General features: G+C 46.5%; 1 protein-coding gene across 2 annotated transcripts in view; it reads right to left on the bottom strand.

Annotated features, from left to right (window-relative positions):
* The window catches only part of PAQR3 (progestin and adipoQ receptor family member 3), a 367,149-nt gene that overhangs the window by 175,516 nt on the left and 170,112 nt on the right, over positions 1-21,521 (bottom strand). For both annotated transcript variants that reach the window (XM_078676371.1, XM_078676370.1), the window contains exon 5: positions 10,926-11,123. In XM_078676371.1, the coding sequence (XP_078532497.1) occupies positions 10,926-11,123 (198 nt within the window). The remainder of the gene's footprint in view (positions 1-10,925; positions 11,124-21,521) is intronic.

Here is a 21,521-nt window from a genome sequence, read left to right as displayed (position 1 = left end):
AGGTTCTGCAGTAGTGGGGAGACTGATATGACGATGACTGGCAGGGTTCGAGTTATTAAGTGTATTTTTAATCCCCATAAATATTCTGTCAAAGCGCTTGAGATTCCGGTCCGAGGCTTGAATGAGGATGTTACCATTATTGTATTTGGCAAATGTATTTGACCATAAATTATGTCCTTCTTCTAGATGTGGAATAAACATTCGAATATGTACTGGCCCAAAACCAGCGGGTTTAATCTGGAAAATCCTTCCTAGGCAAATCAAGGATGATGTCCTCAAAAGATATGTAATTTGCTCACAGTTTCTTTCTTGGAATGAGCCCTCCTACTCAAACGATGGTGTATAATTTACTGCAGGGTCCTTCACAGGCGAATCAAGGTCGGTGTACTCGCACTATGTCTAAGCCAGCAGCTTTTATCTTGAAAAGAGCCCACACTGTCAAATGATGGTGGATTTACGGACTGGTTTGTCATCCTGTTGCCTCGAAATGTTACTAAAAAACTTGCCTGTGTCATTTCCATTAGTTTCTAGCTGCAGCTCTCTGAGTGCCTATTCCTGAATGAGGTGTGAAATCTTATCCCAACACAAGAAACAAAGATTTGGGTGTGGGTAGGCGTTTCTGTTCTTCTGGCATGATTATCTGGACTGAGCCTAGGAACCTGATTAACTTCAAAGAGACCTACTCTGTCACTGGCAAGCATTAGCTGATACATGGGCATGGCCTTTCTTTGCTCCCCTAGGACAGGAAGGCTTCAAATCACAGTGGGACAGAAGCTGTCCCCAGAACTGGTTTAGATTGACTACAGGCGATGAGCTGCTCATTTCCCTAGCCACACCTCTGGGAAAGGCACACAGACTCTGTACAAGGGGAGAAGCAATTCGCCATCTTAGATATAGGCAGAGAGGGGAACTGTGGTATTCTTTGCAGTAGGGCACACATGAAGTGCTACAAAGCCTAGCTGGGTAATCCCAGGGATCTTGGATCCCACTTGTTAGGGAGCAGCCAAGAGTCACATCCACCCATAGGCCTAGATGTGACACCCACAGTATCCTTATGAGAACACCACTGGACCCGTGGAAGATCAGAAGAGGATTCAAGCTGCTCCCTGACACCCGAGAAGAGCCTAGAGACCTGCTCTCCCTCTTCTACCCTGTGCAAAGAAGCGGGCTGGAATGGACTCATGGCCAACCTCCTATTGAAGCAACAGGGACACAAGCTACACGAGGCCTTTCCTGCAACTGCCCAGCCGCACCCTGAACCCTGTCTGAGGCTTCTGCTGCAGTGACTCCTGACCCACAAGTGCTGTTCTTGAGGTCCTAGAATCCAAGATTTGTTCAAAAGTGTACTCCTCCTAACATCTCCTGAAACCTGCCACTTAAAAACTTTTTGGTTCTAAAGCCTTCCAGTGGACTGGGATAAACCTGCCAAGCCGATCTGACAAAGGAGAGCTGCGGCCACACTGAAGATCCAAGTAGCTCCCATGCTGAGCTTTTCCGCAGCAGCAAATCCGATTTGGTGGGACCTCATGGAGAAGGTACATAGCCTTGTTGAGCACTGTTTGGCTGCTGCCTTGCCCCACTAAATGAATTCAAGCTCCACAAAAGTGCCTTAGGGCCTGATTTATATTTAGGCGGGCGATGCTTTGAAAAAGAGGCTGAATCTACTTCTGTTTGAAAGGCACCATCCTATCTGTTCGTAAAATATTTTAATCCAATGAATCCCTTGCCAGCCTCTAAATTTTTTATTCTCTTCTCAAACTTCCTCTTCATCTCCAGTTGCAATCATCTTATTTTACCTCGCACCTCCCATTTAACCACAATTCCCTCTTTCCTGTAGATGTCTTAGCAACCTGTTCCCTGCCCTCTTGTACTCCTTTCTATTCCCTCTAATTCATGTTATTTGCAAGTAGGTTTATTCAATCATTATAATTTTGCAGTATTTATTTTAAACCATCTTGATTGGCTTGTTGCATCACAATACAGGAGTAAAAGTACATCATTATGTAACATTGATGTTCAATGCCAACATAGCCCTTTGTATCAAGATGGTATCGGCTTTGAAACAAGAATATAACAACAATCTTGAGCCTATCGTCCTCTCACATGAGGAGACGTGGGCACAATCTAATTGCTGCCTTTAGCAATGTAAGACTAGGGACTTGGCACTCTACCATTCTACATGTATCTAGCCACTGTATGTTAAAGATAGAGCTAATGGGGTGGAAGTGACAATCGCTGAAGGTTCACAGGGGTGGGATTTGGAGGAGGAGTAACAGATCAAGACGGGGGGGGGCGATGAAGCTATCCTGCTTAGTGGAGCCACCCCGCTATGCAGAGCCAACGTCACTCTCCACAGTTCTTTGTTGCTCCACTAGGAGCTCGTCCCATTCTGTGGACATAGAGCACTTCCTCAGTCCCTGCACCAACTCCTGACGAAGCGCCACCGCTTCCACCCTACGCCATCTGGCCACCAACCCCCACCACTGTGCTGTGATTGGGAGTGCAGAGGCCTTCCAATGCTTTGCAACTGCCCATCTGGCAAGCATCAGTGTGAGATCTATGAAGCGGTTTGCGGCGCCACCGCTTTTCGGAGTCTGTAGAGGCCCAGTAGGCAACTGGCCGCACTGTCTAGGTCAAAACAGCGTGTGACATGAGAGAGGGTCACACAGACCTCCGTCCCCAAACCGCGGGAAACTCTAGAACATATGTAGCATATCCGCCACAGGGGTCCAACAGCTCAGTGCTCTATTTTTTACTGTGCTCTGTAAAACCAGTAAGTTGTCGCTGTACAATGCACAAACGCCTATGGGCCACGTCTGTGCTATTTAAACTTGCATACATTCATAATACTGAGCTTTTTTTTAAATACAGGAAATTAAAAAGGTTTACGTTGCTACAGGCTTGGAATGTTTTAGGGCTGAATTCCCAAGATAAAAGACTGAAAAAGGTAAGCTTTTCCTCCTGTGTGTTTTTAGTCATTTTATCACCGATTTTGTTTTAAACAAATTGGAAAGTACACAGAATAAACAGACTGAGACGCCTCGAGACGGATTAAAATCTATTGGCATTCCTTGGCTCTGGGACCATATTCGTGCTGCCTTTACACCCGGGACACCCTTGCCTGTCAGCTGATAGTCCCCCCCGCCGCGTATCTCATCCACGAGCGGCTGCAGAGCAGGGGGGACTACACGCACCAGGAGTCCTTGCGGGGCAGTCCCGCCCACTGACCATCACCACCGCGCCCGGAGGTGCATAAATCACCGGCGCTCCCGGAGTGAAGTGGGAGACGCCTCGAGACGGATTTAAATCTATTGGCATTCCTTGGCTCTGGGACCATATTCGTGCTGCCTTTACACCCGGGACACCCTTGCCTGTCAGCTGATAGTCCCCCCCCGCCGCCGCGTATCTCATCTACGAGCGGCTGCAGAGCAGGGGGGACTACACGCACCAGGAGTCCTTGCGGGGCAGTCCCGACCACTGACCATCACCACCGCGCCCAGAGGCGCATAAATCACCGGCGCTCCCGGAGTGAAGTGGGAGACGCCTCGAGACGGATTTAAATCTATTGGCATTCCTTGGCTCTGGGACCATATTCGTGCTGCCTTTACACCCGGGACACCCTTGCCTGTCAGCTGATAGTCCCCCCCGCCGCCGCGTATCTCATCCACGAGCGGCTGCAGAGCAGGGGGGACTACACGCACCAGGAGTCCTTGCGGGGCAGTCCCGCCCACTGACCATCACCACCGCGCCTGGAGGCGCATAAATCACCAGCGCTCTCGGAGTGAAGTGGGAAACGCCTCGAGACGGATTTAAATCTATTGGCATCCCTTGGCTCTGGGACCATATTCGTGCTGCCTTTACACCCGGGACACCCTTGCCTGTCAGCTGATAGTCCCCACCGCCGCGTATCTCATCCACGAGCGGCTGCAGAGCAGGGGGGACTACACGCACCAGGAGTCCTTGCGGGGCAGTCCCGCCCACTGACCATCACCACCGCGCCCGGAGGTGCATAAATCACCGGCGCTCCCGGAGTGAAGTGGGAGACGCCTCGAGACGGATTTAAATCTATTGGCATTCCTTGGCTCTGGGACCATATTCGTGCTGCCTTTACACCCGGGACACCCTTGCCTGTCAGCTGATAGTCCCCCCCCGCCGCCGCGTATCTCATCTACGAGCGGCTGCAGAGCAGGGGGGACTACACGCACCAGGAGTCCTTGCGGGGCAGTCCCGACCACTGACCATCACCACCGCGCCCAGAGGCGCATAAATCACCGGCGCTCCCGGAGTGAAGTGGGAGACGCCTCGAGACGGATTTAAATCTATTGGCATTCCTTGGCTCTGGGACCATATTCGTGCTGCCTTTACACCCGGGACACCCTTGCCTGTCAGCTGATAGTCCCCCCCGCCGCCGCGTATCTCATCCACGAGCGGCTGCAGAGCAGGGGGGACTACACGCACCAGGAGTCCTTGCGGGGCAGTCCCGCCAACTGACCATCACCACCGCGCCTGGAGGCGCATAAATCACCAGCGCTCTCGGAGTGAAGTGGGAAACGCCTCGAGACGGATTTAAATCTATTGCCATCCCTTGGCTCTGGGACCATATTCGTGCTGCCTTTACACCCGGGACACCCTTGCCTGTCAGCTGATAGTCCCCCCCGCCGCCGCGTATCTCATCCACGAGCGGCTGCAGAGCAGGGGGGACTACACGCACCAGGAGTCCTTGCGGGGCAGTCCCGCCCACTGACCATCACCACCGCGCCCGGAGGCGCATAAATCACCGGCACTCCCTCCGCCTCGCGGACGACGCCGGGCGAAGCCCGGGCAAAGGGCGGGCCCTCTGTAGCCCTCAGGAGCTGAGGGAGGCCCGGCTGGGCCTACTGGCTAAACTGCTACTCAGGAACAACCATACTGAAAGGTAGTAGGCAACCCTTGCCTTCTTGTGTGCGAGTATTGGTCTACTAGCTTGCGAGACATTTGGTTATACTCTTGATATCGTGGGGCCACTATTTATTCTAGGCTGATATAGACGATAGGCGCTGCGTACCATGACTACTGTAAATGTAAATGTAAATGTGTTGGATTTGTAAAGCGCACAGCTGCCCGTGAGCGTCCCGGCGCTTGCTTAGGGAACCCGTCCTGGTATTCCCCTGTGAGAAACCCCGGCAGGGTGTCCACAAGGTGAAAGCCAGGCATCCCACCGCGAGGGGCCGTAGTGGAGATTAAGCAAGCTATTGCCCAGAGTCGCAGAGTGTGACCCTGTGAGTTGAGTAGGTACCAGAGCGAGAATTGTCGAGTCCGTGGAATTTTGAGCCCGAGACCCGCCGAGGCAGGGAACTGAACCCTGGTCCACAGTCAATCTCAGCTTCCGGGTCTGCCGCCTCTAACCACTGAGCCACGCTTCTCCACTCTACTACCAGCACTAAGGATAAAAGTGGCGCAAATAATGGAACTCTGGACAATTATATAATCAGGGTTTCTTCTGGTAGCGAAAGGGAGAGCACACTAGCAGAACGGCGAGCTGAGCGACGTCGCTCTGTCGAACTGATTAAAAACAAACGCTTCTCCCCTGGTCGCTCACAGATAGACAGTCCATCATATATTAGTTGCCCTGTCGATACTGAGGATCTTGACACAACCAATATTAGTATTCCCATCCTGTTACGAGATATAACCCCCACCCTTGACACAGGCAATACATTGTGTAGACTAGACTCGTCATCTCCCTGTAAATCACCACTGGGAACAGAAGTCATACCCGATACGCCTCTACCTGTAGCAAAGGCCACACGGAAAAAGTTAAAAAATTTCAAGCAATCTAGAGTCCAGGGTTCACCACCAAGTAAAAGAAGGAAAAAAGGGAATGAACCACAGAGGAAAAAGATAAGCCACACTGACTTTGGGAAATCCACTAAAGCCCCTATACCGAACACCACAATGACCCCTGTAATAGGAACTCCATCACAATGTCTGGCACCTGATACCTCCTGTAAGGACCTAATAGGAATAATGGAACACCTAATTAGAGCTTCAACATTGTCTGTAATAGAGAGATTGAGGACAATTGAAGATTGGCTCAGAGCAATAGAGAAATCATTAGCAGTAAATACAGGGCTGACTAATCAAAATGTCAGACCTGTAACAGTAATTTCGCCTGCGGCATCACCCTTAAATCCCATTGTCCCAAAAAATTCAAAAACCACTGAGGGGAAGGGGAAAAAAACACAACCTCCAAAGCCAGTTGCAGATAAACCACAGCATCAGGCAGTACAACAGGTAGGTAGAGAGGCCCCTAGGAGAGAGAAAGTGTTTAACTCAGGAAAATCACAAAATAAGTGGGCTAGGAAAACTCCAGAAAGGACCATAAATCCTAGGGGGCATCAAGTGGAACTGCCACCAGAAGCAGTTCCTCTGGTGGTAGTGCTTACAGGAGTACCAACACTAGAAGATGGCAAGTGGGAAAACTACCCTCAGTTAAAAAATAAGACTACATATTGGCTCAGGCAGAACCGTCCTCTTCCCCCAAACCTAAACGGCGAGATACTACACGTTCGCCGACTTTCATGGCTTGGTAGTAGACCGAAGGACAAAGTGGAAGACATAATTGTCATCAATTTTAGGGATCATAGAACAGTCAGTCACATTTTAAACTGGTATCCAGACAAGGACAATGATTCCATCATGCCCTGTGATCTGACTTACTTTTACCCTAGATCTTTAGTGGCTCCTCGACTTAATCCTAGAACTAACAATTTTAGAACAAGTAATTATTTCCAGATCAATCATCCACTACCCCTCCAAAACCGCTACGAGATTCTCTCTCGTAATTGCATGTTCGAAGGGATGGAAGGTATTGACTGACTGTGTAGTAGGGACATAAGGGATCCTCCAGCTAATCCACCCTACTGTAATATCAAATGTTCGGGGGGAAATGCTAGTATAGCTAAAGATGAGGTAACCTTGTCACCTAGGGAAGGAAGTTTTGGGATATCGTTGACAGTAGATAAGCCCCCTAATGAAGATCAAGATGGAAAAGCCCTAGATGTAATTAGTAGCAAGGTGATTCGAAAAACAGGAATAGTTAGGATGATTTCCTGGAATATTGCAGGGCTTGTAAAAAATATGTCTAAGCCAGAATGGAATGAATTTATAGAGGGATTCGACTTTGTATGTTTCAAGAAACATGGAGTATATCTCCCCAATATAAATGCGGATACACAACTTACTCTATCCCAGCTACTAGTATAGGGCGGGGTCGGCCCTCCGGGGGCCTACAGATTTGGATCAAAATAGCACTCAACCTGGCTATCACCCCCCACTTAGGACTGTCAGATGATATATTGCATATTTCTGCAAAGGGCCACAAATCTTTTGAGCTGTTTAATGTGTATGCACGTGTGACTCCGGGAGGCCGAACGTCAGCCACTATAGATTTGCTTGAGGGGGCATTGGCAGGTGTTCGCCCGTTATCTAGTATTGTTATCGGGGGAGATTTTAATTGTACTTATGAACCTTTGGCCACAGATGACATCATGTGTATGAATGAGGATGACCGTATAAAGGCTATCCCGCAGCTGACCCTGGTACCAATAAAAAAGTGGACCCCGAGAGTGATCCAACTAAACGCCCTAACAGTAGAATATAATCTACGTGCTTTGAACTGGAGAACACTATCCGATCCAAGTGGGGCAATGACTTATAACAAACTCAGTTGTCCCTCCCGTATTGATTATATTCTGCTTGATACTAATTCTTGGAGTAGTTAAGTCGATATGGAAGTTGTACAGTCTCAGGACAGCGACCATAATCCACTATGCATGGAAATAAAATGGGGGAGTGAGAGGGACTCAGTAGAGATACCATTAATGATAACTAAAGAACTAATCCCGTCTGATGGTAATCGTAAGCTCAGGTGGAACTAAATATTGGGGCAAGAGGATAGTTTGCTTTCATTAGAGGATTGGTGGAATCACAAACTAGAGAATTGATCTCTGAAACTATGGCCTCTTCTAGTGACAATAATAATTTTAACCTTACAGTTTCTTATAATACCCTGATGAGGGAAATTGCATCCATCTTTGTACTTAAAGGTAGCGGAGGCTTAACAAGAAAAAACCTTCAGCAACCCACCACCCCCTGGTATACGGCACAATGTAGGGAGAAAAGAAGGGAAATAGGAATTGCAATCAAGGGGAAAGATAGTGCAGCTGTACGGCTGGCCAGAAGGGAATACAATACCTGCATACAAAAGGCCAAGAGGGATTGGGAGGAGGAATACTGGCAGGAACTAAAGGCGGCTGCAAGCTCAAAAATAACAATATTATTCTGGAACATGATAAATAAGTTAGATAGAAAAGGAGTGGACCCTCTCGCCAATCATATAACTGAACTTCAATGGCATACACACTTTTCTAATCTGTATCATTGTGAGGAAGAAGTAGCTCCATCCTGGCGGGGACAAACATGTACTAATAACAATGGGACTATATCCCCTGAGCCCATCACAGTCCAGGAGGTAGCTGTAGCTATAAGGAATATAACCCCTGCAAAAGCGGCTGGTCAGGATGGGATACCAGGTGACTTGTATTTACATGAACCTAAGCTGTGGTCTAACCTTATTGCTCCATTGATAAATCTTTATCCTTGCTGGTCACCCTGTCCCCGACTCCTGGAAGGGGGCAGAAGTCGTCACAATCTACAAGAAAGGCGATAGGGAGGACCCGGCCAACTACAGGCCGATTAGTTTAATCGATGCCATGCAGAAAGTAGTTGGCCGAGTCATTGTGAACAGAATAGATAGATGGATAGAGGAGGGGAACATACTCTCCCATTTCCAGGCAGGATTTCGTACAAATGTGGGGACAATGGATCAGGTATTTAGATTCTGGGCAATCTATTGAAATATAGTCACCGTTAAGAAGGGGAAACTATACCTGGCCTTTGTAGACCTTAAAAGTGCGTTTGATTTAGTTCCCCGCGACAAACTCTGGAAGGTCCTAACGGACATGGGGTTCCCAAGCTATCTTCTGCAACTGATAGTTAAGCTCCACGAAGATAGCTATGCTAGGATAAGGTGGGGGAGCCAGGGGCAGCTAACAGGGAGGGTGACCGTGAATAGGGGTGTACGGCAGGGCTGTGTGATGGCCCCAACCCTGTTCTCCCTTTTTGTTAATGGGGTTGTAGACCACTTGAGGGAGGGCAGTGCCGATGCCCCGGTCCTGGCCGGGGAGAAAACACCTACCCTCCTCTTCGCGGACGATACCCTACTGTTGGCAAAAACCCCAGCGCGCTTGTAAAAATTATTGGATAGATTTAGCCTGTTTTGCCATGAACATGGACTCACCATCAACACGACTAAAACAAAGTTGATGGTGTTACCCCCTTCTAAACAGGGAAGGAAACCACAGATTACTCTTAATGAATCACCACTTGAGGTGGTTGAGGAATTTGACTATCTGGGAATCAGGATCAATAGTAAAATGAGGTGGGATTCCCATATAGCCAAGATGTTAATAAACCTTAAGAGAGTCTCAGGTGCCATCCTGAGGAGCCAGCGATTATCAGTAAGTAGACCTAGCGCTCTGGCTCTTGCTGTGTATGAAGGAAGGGCATTGCCTTCTGCAACATATGGGGCTGAATTATGGGGTGGAGAAAATGTCCAGGCCCTGGCTAGAGCAGAGAATACATTTATAAGGGAACTAGTTGCCCTACTGGTTTCAACCCCGCTGAAACCTCTGTTTCTGGATATGGGCAAACGCTGTATCTCAGATGTAGTCCACTTGCGCCCGTTGCTGTTCTGGGTGCGCCTAAGGAGGACCCCAGAGCTAGCAGATTATGCTCTGGTGCTGGACGAATTGATTAAATTGAACACCGGTGGTAAAATCCACTGGGTAAACAAATTGAAACAGATGGTTTTGAAGTTGGGTTTGATTGAATCCTGGATTTCCCAGTCCCCTCCCCAAAACAAGTAATAAAGAAAATTTATTGGGAGTGGGTGGAGGCAGAAGAACAGATGAACCCAAGCTGGGGTATCTTAACTACGCAGTTTATAGAACACAAACCTACTAGGAAGTTGGAACCTTTTTTAGATCTTATTAGAACGCCTAAAGATAGAGTGATCTATCTAAAGATGCGGTATGGAATCTTACCACTTAATTCTTTTACTAGAGGTTGGAAAAGCTCAAGGGCCTGTAACGGTGCATGCCCTTGCTGCCCCTATAAAACAGAATCCCTTTCACACTTTCTGTTTGGCTGTAAAGCTTATAAGAGGGCAAGAAACAGATGGCTGAGACCAGTGTGTAGGGAGTCAGAGATTTCCGGGTCGCACTCCGCATTATTACAACCAATCCGTCTCCCTTTTTTATTGTTTGTGGTGTGGCAAAATATTTATCACCTGCTTGGTTCATTCGTATGAGGATATGTAATGCTATTAATCCTTAGACCCTCCAGATATGGTTACTAACTAATTAATCATAATTTAAACATTGATATATTTAGTATTGTCATGAAATTTGTTTATGTTTTATGTTTTAAATGTATATAGTATCCTTTTTATCAAATCTTAATATGTAATGTACAATTGTTTTAGCCTCAATCTTTTATGAATCAATGTAATTTTATGATATGACAATATCGAATAAAGTATCAATCAACAGACTGAAATGTCTTTAGTGCACTTTCAGACACCATTATTTTCTGAGATATGAAAATCTGAACTTTAAATGAAGCAATGCAGTCATAACACAGTTAAGAAGAGATGCAATCTTACATGAGCCATAAATCTAAAAAAAGATGGATCAAAACTATACAAATCTATTTCTCCGTTCATAATCTTTGCTCTAAACATTCAAGCAAATCCACAGTATGAGTACTCTTTGAGAAAATGAAGCACGCCCAGAAAGGGACACTTCCCATATCTGTCACCTTACCTGGACGATTGGTGCCCCAAATCCTCCATTCAGCCAGATCCAATGTATTGTAGGAATTACTCCATATCCAGACACAGAGCAGAAGATAACAGAGCGTAGTCTATGCCACGGCTGGGTGAAGTAGCTGGGATGAATCTGAGCAAAGAACACAGCCAGGATCATAGCAAGTACTGTGATCAAGTACATCTGCCGCCAGTACTAAAAGACGAAGACGAAACCAGGGTTACCTATAGAATCAATTTAAAATGATGTCTTGAGGACAACTACGCTTTACATTCCATTTTGATTTGTTTACACAAATTCTCATTAGAAAGAAATTAACATGAAATTAATTTTCGGGTACCCCATACAAACGTTTTTTTTTTTAAATCAGCTTTTAAATCTTTATAAAAAGTTTAAAATGTGTTTTTCCAGACTGCACTTCTGCTAGTAGCATGTCCACAAAGTAGTCTGAATAATTCACAGATGACCAAGAATTGCAAGGTACTGAGCCTTTCTATAGTCCAGAGTGGGTTTCTGTAATGGGAAGGTGTTGGATGTGCCAGAAGTATAGCAAGACTAGGCAAATGGAAAACGTACCTACCTACTTGCAATAACAGTTCTTCACCATGGGTATTCTCTCTAAATTCATATAAGGTATATGTTTGTATCCCACAAATTGAAGTGATCAGCCTGGAGCCTTTAAACTCTACACCCTAAAGGCCCTGGAATCCACTAGTGGCTTACAGTTCTTCTTTGAGACCAGCCCAACAAGTCCTCTTAGCTTAGGCCATTTCTGTCTTCAAACAACCTCATCAACTACCGACAATAAAAATGGCTGTAAACACAGGCACAATCCTAAAGGAAATCCCCACCACTGGAGCAAAAAGGGGCAAATTAGAGACTGGAGTTAACCAAGATTTCTTCTGAAGTTGTGCAACCAGTGCTAGTTTCTGCCTGACGGTTAGCTTCTCAGAGGTGAGGGGACATCACCAGAGTCCAAGTTGCTGAAGAACTGATAACCAGTCCTGAAGCGCCTATGGGTCAGCCTGCCTGCTGAAAGAGGGAAGGAGCTGTGGTTCTGAAAATCTGGACCCTATTGTTATCCCAATATCGAGGTCCAATACCTGTGTCACAAAATATCAACGTACCATGACGAATTTAGTGTCCGTGAACCGATAATGATTAGGACATCATTCCTATGTATTTGCGCGACAATCGAGGGTAGCCAACACCCCTAAATCGTAGTTTCCGTCCCAATCCCTTAGACTCCATTTTGTGAACGGCATCCATCTTACGTCTTGCCCTCATGTTAAGTCAATTAAAGGTCGAGCTTGATCCAAAAGGACACGTCCACCTTCCCTGACTTCCCCCTGACCTGTCCAAACTGACTCCATTGCCTTAAGCCAAACCTGTTTGGGCGGCTCCCCGCCCAGTGGCCGAATACGATACTATCGACACATAACATTCCACAAACCATTCACCCCATACAGAACATGCTTTCTACAAACATGCACCTGTCCATACTTCTTCTTTATGGCCAGTTTTATGACTGGGTGGTACCTGCCTTTATTGGTGTTTCATCGATATCTGATGGGAGTCCCGGATCTTGCTGGGTAATCTGTCACGAACTGGACATCTAAAATGTGGGTTTGCTTACGTGACGCCGCACTTTGTATTATTACAGAAATATGTTTACAGCCATATCATAAACTCAAGAATTCTTGCTTGAAGCCATTATTTCTGTATAAAAGGAGAAGACTGGTTCTGTAAAAACGAACACGTACAGTCTTCTGAGAATACATGACCCGTGTTTGTCGTGCTTCTAGGACACGTGTTACTTGGTAGCTACCAATAAAAACTTGATCTCTGACTGCGACTAGAAGACTCATTGTTTCTGTGGTCCGGAACAAGGGAGAACTCAGAGGTCTTCGGGTGTTGTCCCCTGGCACCACCGGGTTCCTAAAAACCCGGCACCTCAATTGGCACCCAACTCGGGGCGATATCAAGCGGCGACGGTCCAAGCCAGATGTTCGTGAGGAGCTTCGTGTGAAAATTCCGGAGGACGGCCAGCCACTTCAGCGACCCCTGTATGTCGACGTGGTTCCGAAGGTCTTTGCTGCGAGGTTCCCCGCGTCCCGACGGCTACGAAGGACTGCTGCCCTGACTATCGCCTTGTTTTGGACCCAGTGATCCTTGGTAGAGCGAAGCGATAGACGAGTCTTCTAGCGACGTCACCGATCTTCAAATACTTCAGTTAAGTATAAGTGGAGCGTCTCCCAGTCCTTAGTTTGTCCTTAGTTTTTGGTATCCTGGAGATACGACTTGATTTGGCACTTGCAAGCCCCAAAGCCGAAGGACTCGTGTTTTCACGAGAAATATCATAATAGATAAACCTTTGAAGTTTGAAGCTAGACTAGTGAGCGAAGATGCCTGGTTTTAGCAGACTTGGAAACTTGTTTTGTCTTGGTTATAATAGGGACTCCCGATTAGAGGATTCGTGTCCGGTTCCTCCAATTGGAACTCCAACGTATGAGCTCTATGTAAAACATGGCGTAGGTCCTATCACATATAATGAAGTGTGGATAAAATACACCCGTAAAGATGGTGTTTTAAAATGGCCCCAATATGGTAGTTTCGACTCAGAAATTCTAGATAACCTAGAGGTCAAACTGTTCAAAAAGAAAGCCCGACCGGCGATGTTTGACTCTTTCCGCTTATGGCGTAAAGAGGCCAAACAAAAGGCAATTAAACTAGAAAAGAAGAATAAGAGGGAAAGGGGTATTTCAGTAATACAAGCCGCAATAAAATTTAAAGACAACGAAGAGGATCGAATAAGTGAGCAGTTGCACAGGCAACGTAAAATGGCAATAGATAAATGCTATCCTGTTTTACCATCTCTTCAGCAAGAGACAGTAAAAGAGCGTGAGAAAGTTTCTTAATGGTGCATTTGCTGAGTTCGCCACCACCCTATGCGCAAAATGCCACAGCACCTCCGCAACCTTTAGTTGCACCTCTGGTAGCTGTTTTATTTATTTATTTATTTATAAAGTTTTATATAGCGCGAACAAGATCCATACCAGCTCCTCTACAGCACTCACCAGCTACTCTTCAGCTGGCTTCTATTTCTCTAGTGCAGCCTCCTCAAGGCTCACCAGTCACATCTACTTCTCCTACTGTTCCTTCTACAACTTCGCCTAGCGCACCTTCTATTTCTTCCGATACTAGTTCTGCGAACGCTTCTGTTTCTGCTTTGCGTGACTCTGTTCTGACACCAGTTATTCCTCCACTTTCACCTTCCGTCTGGCATAAAACGGCCAGCATTATTACTAACATTCCTTCACCACTTTTTCGGTCGCCTAAAACGACCCCTAATACGGGACTAAGACAGTTACGAAGCCAAATGCCTGATTATCGAGAGAGGGAATGCCTGAATAAGTTAGCACGGAATTGGGCTCTGGATACAGCCAGATATGATGTAGAGTCCGTCATGAACGTTTTCCGTCAATGGGATGAACCGACGCAAAGATATGTTTTTGAACAGATGTGTGTTTTTCTGTGTGAGGATTTGGAAGATAATGGTCAAGAGAGCAACTCTCGAGAGTTGTGTAGTATACGATTTAAATTCGGGGAAGGCATGATTGTAGGTCCCGATGTCGACAAAGCAGTTGAGGTATTATTATCATATCGAAGCACAGGTGGTAACTCTGGGTCATCGTCTGAATGTGGTACGTCTAGTAGGAAAAGAGCGAGACAGTACCCCATGAGAGAGGTTCCTCCTGTTTGGAGGGAAGGTGATGCGAATGCTAATCCACCAATTCTGCCCCATTTCCAGCGTGTATGGGTACATGTCCCATGGAAAAGATCGGAAGTATTAGCACTCAAACAGTCACTACCTGACCCTCGTAAGAACCCAACTGGGTATTATAAGGAGTTATCGCAAACTGCAAGCTCATGTATAATGAATTTAGCAGATGTAGACATGTTATTTGGGAACGTTGTTCCACATCCTTTATGGAGCAAGATACGTCATACGGATCACGATCAGGAACTAGGTGACTCATGGGCGAACATTGCGACTACAGATGCTAGACAAGTCGGTGGTTTTAAACCTGAGCCGTTAATAGCTGAACTTCCCGGTAGAATTATAGCGTACATGAAGACAATAATGCCTGAAGTACGCGTAAATTGGGACAAGCTATCAGCATGTAAACAAAAGAAAGATGAGAATGTGTCTTGACTTTTTCACGAGATTTGAGGAAACATTCACCGACCACAGTGGCCAAGATATGGCTACCGAGGGTGGCCAAAGATTGTTTGTGGACAAGTTCGTACATAATTTGCTCCCTGAACTATGTAATAAACTAAAAGACTCTGAGAGTGCTTGGGCTGTCTCTACGTCAGCACAGATTTTAGCTACAGCCCAGTACTATGAGAATAGGCGTAAAGACGAGCTAGACAAGGCAGATAAAAAGACGAAAGATTTGAAAACTAAGGTTCTCCTCCAGCAGGCCTATCCGCCTCGCACGGCTAGTCAGCCCGACTATCAACCGCGACAGCAGTATTCGAGGAACGCGCAAGGTAACGAGTTTTCCCACCAGCGTCCTACATATGGCCCAAATCAATGTGCGTATTGCAAAGAAGAGGGTCATTTTAAGGATAATTGTTCGGCTCTTGCGCGACGTTTAAACGGTGGTCAAGGTGTAAGGGAGAGAGGTGTTCAACATGCCCCTAGAGGTAGAGGCCGTGGAAATTTCACTCAGAATACAACTTCTTTTCCGCCTCAGAAGTCCATGAATAGCTTTGACCAACAGAATAATTCATCGTCTAAATCAGCTCAGTACTATGCTGACGACTATTACGCTGAACACGAAAATGAGGGTAACGATTGCTAGGACAGCCATGGACAAAGAGAGGGAGTTGTCTCAGTTCCGGTAGATCAGAATGGACCTTATGTCGAGGTAATAGCCTCAGGAGTGTCAGAGCCATTTCTGCTGGATACTGGTGCCACAAAAAGTTCTATCATGCACTCGAAACTTCCTGGCGCACCTTTGTCTGGCGAAATGAATGTCTCAGTAGGTTTCTCTGGCGCCCCTGTTAGAAACCCGATCTCTAGTCCTATGTCTCTTTCTGTTGGCCCATGCGAATTAGAAGCACCCCTCATTTTGACAACAGGTTGTGGTGAAAATTTGCTAGGTTTGGACTTACTAAAAAGGTTATATGCGACCTTGTACTGTTCTCCCTCGGGAGTACAACTTACTTTAGGCAAGAAGGTCATTTCTTCGATGTATTTATCAAAGGAAAATATTCCAACTGAATTATTGTCACTTCCTGATATACTCTGGGCTAATGGTTCTAATGATGTAGGTCGTTTGGAGATAACACCATATGTCATAACGTTGAAAGCCGACGTTAGGTTGCCACGTATTCCCCAATACAAAATATCTAGCGAATGCGAAAAAGCGTTGTTGAAAATTGTTCATGATTTGATTGATAAAGACGTCATCGAAGAAACGACAGGAAATGTCTGTAACAGTCCGGTTTTGCCCGTCTTAAAACGTACTGATCCTTCACAACCCCCTGTGTATAGGTTCGTGATCGACCTCAGAGAAGTAAACAAGATAGTTATCCCACAGTTTCCAGTCGTCCCCGACATTACTGCTTTATTGACAATGGTTCCAGCTTCAGCAAATTGGTTCTCGGTGATTGACCTGAAGAACGCTTTCTTCAGTATCCCGATTGCCGAGGAGAGTAGAGATATTTTCGGATTTAATTTAGGAGGACGAAGCTTCCGCTTCAAGTGCGCTCCTCAAGGCTACTGCGAAAGTCCATCCATATTCAGTCAGGCCCTGAAAACACAACTAGACACGATTGTTCTACAAAGTGGTTCAACTCTGATTCAGTACGTAGACGATCTGCTGATCGCTGCGGACACTGAAGAAATTTGCAAGAAAGGTACGTTATCATTATTGCATCACTTATGTGACATGAAGCACAAAGTCTCCCTTTCCAAACTACAATTTTGCCAACAAGAAGTAACCTACTTAGGTCACGTCTTGTCGAAGGAGGGAAGGAGACTGACACCAGTAAGAATACAGGCAATTGCAGAACTAAGTGCCCCAAGGACACAGAGAGAAGTTCGAGCTTTTTTGGGCATTACATCGTACTGTAGACAATGGATACCGAATTTCTCACTGCTAGCTAAACCCTTGCTGGCACTACTCCGTAAAGATACGCCCAATCCTATGCCCTGGTCTGAAGATTGTCAGGCGAGTTTTCACAAGTTGCGTGATGCATTGTGTTCAGCCCCTGTGTTGGGAAACCCCAACTACAGTAAGCCTTTCACATTATATGTCCATGAGAAGGAAGGCTGTGCATTATCAGTCTTAACACAACATTTTGGGAACAGACAGCGCCCATGCGCGTATTTTTCGGCAACTCTGGATCCTGTGGCTAAGGCACTACCAAGTTGTCTGAGGGCTACCGCCGCAGCAGCTGTCTGCTTTCGACAATCCGCTGGATTAGTCATGAATAATACTCTGATCGTTATGGTTCCGCACGCAGTAGACATTTTACTAAACAGGACGAAGACACAACACCTTACTAGCGCTCGACTATCCAGTTACGAACTGACGTTGCTAGCAAGCCACATCCACATAAAGAGGTGTGATACACTGAATCCCGCAACGTTATTACCCATTCCGACAGGAACAGACAAGAGTGATAAACATGACTGCTGCTTTAGGACAGAAGAAGAGACAAAAGGGAGAGTAGACTTACAGGACACTCCCCTTCCTGAATGCAATGATACTTTATGGGTTGACGGTTCATGTCTCAAGTTACCGAATGGTGATACGACTGCCGCATATGCTGTAACAACATTACACACCATTATAGAGACCGCACGTATTTCCCACAACTCTGCACAAGCTGCGGAAATTATTGCACTTACCAGAGCATGCGTGTTAGCAAAAGGAAAGCGAGTGAATGTGTACACGGACAGCCAATACGCCTTTGGCGTGGCTCACAGTTTTGGGAGATTATGGCGTGAACGTGGTTTCCTTACCTCACATGGTGCAAAGATACAACATGGTCAGCTAGTTAATGAGCTCCTTGAGTCACTGACCATGCCACTACAAGTTGCCATTATGAAATGCAGTGCACACAAGAAAATTCAAGACGATATTGGCCGCGGGAATGCATTTGCAGACGAGGTTGCGAAAGAGACCGCAAGGGACACGATGAGTCGAATGTATGTTGCGGGTCCCGCTAGATGTACTGCTGATGTGGGAATGTGTAAGGACACCATTGAAAGCGTAAAATGCATACAAGCTGAGGCAACTGAGAATGAGTTGAATGAATGGAGAGAAAGTAAGGGTAGATTGGATTCGAATGGTTGTTTGGTCGAATTATCGGAACACCAGCGATGGCTACTACCTAATGCATACGTACTTGCAGTAGTAACAATGGCTCACGGCATGGCACACATCAGTTCGAAAGGAATATGTAAGCTATTGGCCCCAGTATGGCAGAATACCAATATCCCAAAATATGCAGAAAATGTGGTCAGAAACTGTATGATATGCCTAAAACACAATCCCGGTAAAGGAACTCCAACTCCAGCTGGTCACTTTGCGCCTCCTACGTATCCGTTCGAGGTTTTGCAGCTCGATTTCATTCACATGGAAAGGTGCAACAATCTAAAGTATGTGCTCGTTGTTGTTTGCGCTTTTTCAAGGTGGGTGGAAGCGTACCCCCTTAAAGACAATACTGCTATGACAACTGCCAAAGCCCTTGTCAAAGAGTTCTTCCCGAGATTCGGTATGCCTAGAATTGTCTGGAGTGATAATGGAAGTGAATTCATAGGACGAGTGATGAAGAGAGTGTGTGAGTGTCTAGGCATACACCAGAAATTCCACGCTGCAAATCACCCCCAATCAGCTGGATTAGTAGAGTGCTACAATGGCACTTTGAAACTAAAGCTAGCCAAGATCCAAGCCAGTACAGGTCTTAAATGGCCTGACGCCTTGCCCTTAGCACTCTTGTCAACTAGGATGACTGTCCATTCCAGATTAGGTCTTAGCCCCCACGAGATCGTGTTTGGCCGCCCAGCCAACGTCTGGGGCGTGCCAAGACCGAAGAAACTCCGCGAAATAGAACACCCCGTACTGCTTGATTATTTGTGCGAATTGACAGCTAAATTGCGTGTTTTACACCAACAGGTTCACAGTTCCTCTCCGCCAGCCTCTGACGATCCAGGTCATACAATCAAACCCGGTACGTGGATATTGGTGCGGAACTTCCAGCGCACCAACAACGGACAGCCGAGGTGGACCAGACCATACCTGGTACTTCTTTCCACGAGATCAGCGGTTCGGGTGGACGGCAAAAAGAACTGGGTGCATGGGACCCATTGCAAACTGCCCCTTCCATACGACCGGTGGGTCGATAAAGGACTTGCCGACTCTAAGACTGAATCCGTACCTCGTTTCATCCCTTTCAGCGATGCACGTTTAAAAGAGACTGGTACCGAAAAGGAGAGTGATCGTATTTTGCAAGGACGTGTGTCACCATCTATGCAATTGGACACTACCGAACCTGAGACATTGTTTAAAGACCACACCGTACCTGAGAAGCGACGATACAACCTGAGATCCAGCCCCAGGGTCTAATAAAACCTTGATCTAATGTGATTTCCCTTTTCCCCCAAGAACTATTTTTTATCTTCCAGCTCTCTCGTCCCAGGGAACTAGCTCATTTTTGATTTTCGAACCGCCATCCGGTTCCGCTGCTAGGGTCGCGGTTGAAGTGTAGGGAGTGCAACCAAAGAAGTTTTAGGTCCACGGTTCTGGTTGGTCCGAGGGAGTCACCCCGGACCGAACGGAGCGCGCTCCCTGGCAGAATCAACCTACCACCGCGGGCAGCAAGTAGAGGATGGAGTTTCCAAGGGTAGAGAGACCTGTCAAGCTTACGAACTTTGAAAAACAATTGTGTACTATACTGTCCAAGAAAAGATTTTTAATAATGTGTTCTAATGCTGTGTAGCACTGTGATGCTTTTGATTGGTTATGCTCTATTCGTATTTCAAGTTTCCCTACTCTCAAATGACACTCTGCCGACGCCTTCTCCTACTCTCTCCCCACATTCTTTTCACCCTCTACCTGAACACGAGTCTGCCAGAAGGCTCGAATTTGTAAATAACTCTTTCATCCAACTCCTACACCAACACCAGTCTATAATGAACACATCAAACTGTTGGATATGCGGACTCATGCCGCACACGACGGATAAGGGTATCCCATACTTCATCCTGCCATTTAGTTATTATGGTTCTCTGTGGGCTTTTCAGACCATGTTCCTATTCGCCCTAGAACCATACCCGACCCGTTCCACTGAAAGCGATTCCAGTAACAAGGCACTAATAGCAGGGATAAGAAATATGAGTAGAGAGTTCGACACATATCTGACTATCCCCAAAGATGAACTGACTCCATACACTCGTTGGAACGTAACCAAACATGGCGTTTACCTGATCAAGAGCCAGGCAGCAAAGAAATCCCGCCCAGTTTGGATAGTGCCCCACCAAGGTCACCTATGTTTACAAGGTATTGGTAGAGATCCCACTGCACAGTTAGGAAAGAGCATTTGCACAGAAACATATGTGCTCGCCTCCCGAACTTCCCCTATACTCTTAGCAGCCAAAGGCACGTATTTCGTCTGCCACGACCAAGCCTATACATGGTTACCCCCTGACTTCTCAGGCACGTGCTTCATCTCATTTCTGCTGCCTCCTACCTACACGGCCCGAGCAGATTACCATCGGACAAGGACAGCTAGAGGTGTCGTGAGTAAAGACGACACCGCGGGTCAGGAATTCGCTGACTTCGCAAAAGGTTTTCTGCCATTTTGGGGGCCTATGGTGAACAGCAGGAATATTCGCCAGTTAGCAAGGATAGTTGAATCCGCCGTGACTACAACGGCCGGAGCACTTGGCAATTTGACAACCGAGCTTCAGTCGGATCGACTTATGACCCTTCAGAACCGAATTGCCCTTGATATCATACTCGCTGATCGTGGTGGTGTGTGTAGAGTCATCCAATCCAGTTGTTGCATATTCATCCCTGATAATGCACCGACAGTATACCAGGCCATCTCTAAACTACATGAAATATCTGGTTCCCTTCACGTTGAGAAAGGGGATTGGTCCTTGCTAGGGTGGTTCTGGGGACTGATCGCTGCCTGGGGATGGAAAACGCTAATCTTCATTGGGATGACCTTAACACTTCTGTTTATGTTCTGCCTATGTGTCCAGTGCGCTCCTGCACTCTGTGGCCTCTGTGCTACTTCATGTGTACGGAAGCCTGCGTCAAGGGACGAACTAAGCAACAGGATGATGTTACAGCAGCATCTCCACGAATTCCTTCATACAGATTTGGACTCGGATTAACATGAGTTATTGCCTTACATAAGGGTAAAAGGAGGGTCTGTGGTTCTGAAAATCTGGACCCTATTGTTATCCCAATATCGAGGTCCAATACCCGTGTCACAAAATATCAACGTACCATGACGAATTTAGTGTCCGTGAACCGATAATGATTAGGACATCATTCCTATGTA

This window comes from Lissotriton helveticus, chromosome 2_1 (genome assembly GCF_964261635.1).
Source record: "Lissotriton helveticus chromosome 2_1, aLisHel1.1, whole genome shotgun sequence".
NCBI lineage: Eukaryota > Metazoa > Chordata > Amphibia > Caudata > Salamandridae > Lissotriton > Lissotriton helveticus.
This window is presented reverse-complemented; position numbering and strand designations above follow the sequence as displayed.